Source organism: Triticum dicoccoides, chromosome 3B (genome assembly GCF_002162155.2).
Source record: "Triticum dicoccoides isolate Atlit2015 ecotype Zavitan chromosome 3B, WEW_v2.0, whole genome shotgun sequence".
NCBI lineage: Eukaryota > Viridiplantae > Streptophyta > Magnoliopsida > Poales > Poaceae > Triticum > Triticum dicoccoides.
In genome coordinates, this window is record NC_041385.1 from 774896879 (window position 1) to 774901309 (window position 4431).

Genomic DNA, 4431 nt, shown 5'->3' on the forward strand with positions numbered 1-4431 from the left:
GTGGCGTCCTTATACATTTTGACAATGTTGCTGGCTCAACGTCTGAGCCCCTCAGGGGCTATCATTCCACGCTGAAAAACCATGGAATTGTTGTTATAACGTTCACATGAGTCAGCCCATAAACCTCTCGCTAGCTTAGCATATTTTTTATCACTCCGTTGCTACATTATAAAAGGCTGGCAATCCCTTTTATTTGAATATTTTAATTAAATCAAAAAATGTTTATGGATCTTTTTAAAAACGTTTATTTTTAAAATGTTGCATAGTAAAAAATCATGTTTTTTCAAAAAATATTTTAGAATTAAAATAACATGGATTTCAAAAAAAATCAAACCTGAAATAAAGTTCACAAACTTTAAAATTATTTTTAAACTTTTAAAATGTTAATGTATTTAAAAAATGTTCATGGATTTTTAAAAATATTCAAGGATTTTATAAGTGTTCATAAGTTTTTAAAATGTTCGTAATTTTCAAGAAATGTTCATGAATTAAAATGTGAAAAAAAAAGAAAATTAAAATAGAAAAAAGAAGCGCATGTGAAAAAAAATTAAAATAGAAAAAAGAAGCGTTAGTGCCATTTCTTTTGGAACGGGCAACGTCTTTCAACAGCAGCACGCGAGGGCCACTACGGTTTTTGTGGCAATCGTAATGACGGTGAACCAATGAGTTGTACAGAAATGTCTGACATCTCGAGTGAAACCGAAGAGCAACAATATGCCCTCTTACACCCACTCATGTTCCACAAATCTGAATTTCACATACAACTATAAATTTCTGTGTACAGGGGGGAAAATGAGTACAGAGTACAAGTTGCTTATCCTTGGACCAACAGTCCAACACTAATCAATTTACCTAGATTTTTAGTTGTTGTACAAGCTAAAAAGCTCCGCCCATGTGAAGGTAAATCAGTCAAAGGCCAAGAACAAGAGCAGAGCAGATAGCATACATGGCGCTGGCGGGCACTGCACATCCCTCTTGATCTTACTAACCGCGTCCTCGGGTTTCGCTTCGAGCTCAGTCTCACCTTATAGAGTTGCAGGCCAGAATCAGCTGCTGCAGGACCACCTCGAGCCTCTCGATGGCCCTGGTCAGCTGCCTTCGAACACCCGGGTCATCTTCTGTCGAGAGATCTGACAGCCCTAACAATCCCCTGAGCGAAGAAGCAAAGGTCAGCAAGTTCAGACCCAAGAGTAAAACGGCCACACATTAGTTGCTTTAGTATGCGAAGCAACAAGGTTGTATGCTACCAGCTGAATAAAACGAATACATGCTTTCAGTTAGTTCATAATAAAACAGTTGTTGAAAGTAACAGAACTGGAGTGCAAAACTCATAAGTAGCAGCAGCTACGATCAGCCTTATGATCTGAAGTACCAATAGGAAGGACTTTAACTGCATAACATCATTTTTGCAATGACTCTAAATGTCTAATACCATTCCCATCTTATGTACTCCCTCCGTCCGGAAATACTCGTCGGACGAATTGATGTATCTAGACATATTTTAGTTCTAGATACATTCATTTTTATCCATTTCTTCGACAAGTATTTCGGGACGGAGGGAGTACTAAACTACTGAACTTGCCAAATGTATAAATATATGCTCAACATCCTCATTAACCTGACCTGTTGAGACACCATCAATTGGGCACTTCAGTAGAGCATATATACTTCTTAACATATCATGAAAATTTGATAGCTTATAAAAAAAATAGGACTCTACGTTTTGAACGGATTGAGGTGCACTGTCACTTATAAAAGCATGCAGAAGGGGATGAGATGAATTTTCTGAACCTATTCAATATACCAAAACTGAGCTTAAAGTGCGTGTGAAATGCTGATAAGCCAGTGGATGAGCTATAAAACTCTGTCAGGCACAAGGGCACTACCCATAGATACATGACCATGGCCACTACCATGGATACATGACCACTTCTTATAATGCTATAAACATCACTAACCACACTGCCAAAGAAAATGTAACTTCCAAATACATCTTCCACATGTTACTAAACACATCAGAAATTCCAACAATGTATAAGAGGTCCCCCTTTTATGGAATTGGACTGCTCTTAGGTTATCCATTGCTTAACCATACAAAGCTCTGCAGGTGTTCGCAGCAGGGAGATCTACCAAAGTACCAATCAGTAGGAATTTCCACTACCTAAGTTTGTTGTTCCATCTAATTTCAGGAGTAGGCTACTAAGACTTGTCATATTCATATCTGTATTTTGAATAATTATTTACAGGGATATACTGTTTTTTGCTTAACTGCCTGACAGGCTTAAAAAAAGCAACAACAAAAAAACCACTCAAGAAGGAGAACATTGTTATTGAGGATATAGGTATGGAAAGTAGTACTTACAAGATCTATAGTTTCTTCATACATGGAAAATGAAAGGGGTACAGGTTGTGTACCTTCAATTTGTATAGTGAAATGAACAGAGGGTTTTAAGATCTAATTTACACAACTGCAGCACACCAAAGTTTACATGTTTGAATTGCTAAGCTCAATATCTTGCAATATCCATATCCTCAGGGTTTTTTTTATTGAAATGAAAAGAGGTTTACACACCAAAGTTCTTAGGATATCTTGCAATACACTTCTGCAAACTTCAGGGCTTTTTATTGAAATGTAAAGAGGTTCTTAATGTCCAGCATACATGACTGCAACATCCAATGTTATAGGAAGAGAAATAACTGAAAGTGCATACCTTCCTATATTACATAAGTCATACTCAGTGACGATATTAAAGATATCAAGCACATGGGGATCATACCTCTTGATCATGTCCTATGTTCGGCGCTGGGAATATAGGCGGCCAGATCGTCATAACAGGAGAGATACGTACAGCCACACTTCTACACTCATGTTCATCTGCCGTCCTCTGATACACTTTCTTAACCACCCTGCTATTGAGATGAACAGAAAAGATAACACCGCTTGATGGATGATCCAAGAACACAAAGTCGGCATTGTCTCCAACGGCGGCAACATTAAGATATTCACAAGGCACCCAACTGTCACCCGCAAGACGTGCGCATGCCTCGAGAACTGAAAACGTGTACATCAAGAGCCAGCCGCCTGCACCATGGTTGTCGCCTGTCATCTGATGGAGCCACACACTGAGCTGAAACCGGTCGGCAGTGACAAGATAGATCCCGGAACCCTCTGCAGATGAGAGCATATAATTGTACTGCACTCCAGCTGGTAGCTGCAGCATCACAAACGTTGCCGCGGCCAAATCTAGACCCAGGGTGTACCCAAAGCCGGTCACCACGAAGACCTTGCCATGGACAGGTGGTAGCATTTTTGCAAAGAAGGTTGCAGCGTATGGGAGCTCTATCTCTGCCATGGCGGTGGTAGGGACGCCCCATCCGCCGGCTCCCAGCACGTACACCTCCGCACGGACTTCTCGCCGGACCTTCCACAGATTCACCAAGGTGATGCCGTCGCGCCCCCCATCCTCGGGCAGGAAAATCTGGGTGAATGCCCCCTGAGTGGGCTCCTGCGGGTGACGGCGGGGCGGCGGGATCGGTGGGAGGACCGCTTCGGGCTCCCCGGAGAGCAGCGGCGCGAGGACCGAGTGCTTGAATGTTCCCTTGCGGAGGGACTCGACGATGAGGCGGCCGTTCCGGCAGTGCTCGATGCGCTGGCCTCCTCGGGCAAAGGCGTAGGCGCAGGAGGAGGCCGCGCGCCGCGAGAGAGCGGCGAGCTCCGGGGGCTGCGGGAGCGGCACGAACTTGAACGGTCTCACCGAGTAGCCGGCGCAGACGCCGAGGAGGCGGGGCGGGTTGCGCTCGCGGAAGCGGCGGAGGAAGGCCGGGTCGGAGGCGTGGAGGAGCCAGCGCTGGGAGACGAGGGCGGCGCGGACGAGGCAGTTGGGGAAGCCGAGGCGGATGAGGATCTCGCGGAGGAGGTCGTCGTCGCCGAGCACTGATGCCGCCGATGCGGCGGCGGCCGCCGGAGCCCGCCTGTCGCCGTCCATATTTTGGGGGATTTTCAGACGGAGGGGGATTTCGTCGCAGATCTACTAGTGACTTTGCAGAGTCGCCCTCTGCCGTCCATACACGCTGCAGAACTTAGCCCACGACATCTGCCGTCCAATCCAGATCTGATGGCAGAGATGAGGCGAAGGCAAAAAAAAATCAGGACTTGTTTTTTTAGAGCACGCAGATGACATACCGTAATTTTCTGTTTGAAGGCATAGGGTTCAGGCAAGCTCCCACCACAGCCGATGAGAAGCAAACCTACTCAAACTCAAGCACACAAAAATACAACTCCAACGCATCAAAGCATGTCCCAACCAGACCAACAAAGACGCGTCTCAACCAACTCCGCTCACCTTCAAAGAGTAACAACTCTAAACGAACTATCCTTTTAGACGCATCAACCACCTTGATTGCCTAAAAGAGTTGACGGGTGGGTCTCGA

The 4431-nt window shown here is 44.9% G+C and overlaps 1 protein-coding gene across 1 annotated transcript; it reads right to left on the bottom strand.

Moving 5' to 3' along the window:
- Positions 1 to 735: 735 nt before the first annotated feature.
- Positions 736 to 4033, bottom strand: LOC119278420. Its single transcript, XM_037559774.1, has 2 exons — positions 2778 to 4033; positions 736 to 1150 (listed from the first exon to the last, which is right to left on the bottom strand). Exons 1-2 carry the CDS (start codon positions 3984 to 3986, stop codon positions 1112 to 1114), a joined length of 1248 nt encoding a protein of 415 aa, XP_037415671.1. The 5' UTR covers positions 3987 to 4033; the 3' UTR covers positions 736 to 1111.
- Between the last annotated feature and the right edge of the window lie 398 nt (positions 4034 to 4431).

What these genes read in the sequence shown, in the direction of transcription:
- LOC119278420 (XM_037559774.1), bottom strand. Translation starts at nt 3,986, where the DNA reads ATGGACGGCGACAGGCGGGCTCCGGCGGCCGCCGCCGCATCGGCGGCA. An exon ending in ACATAGGACATGATCAAGAG is followed by an intron (nt 1,151 to 2,777) that starts GTATGATCCCCA and finishes TTCTTCGCTCAG; the next exon opens with GGGATTGTTAGGGCTGTCAG.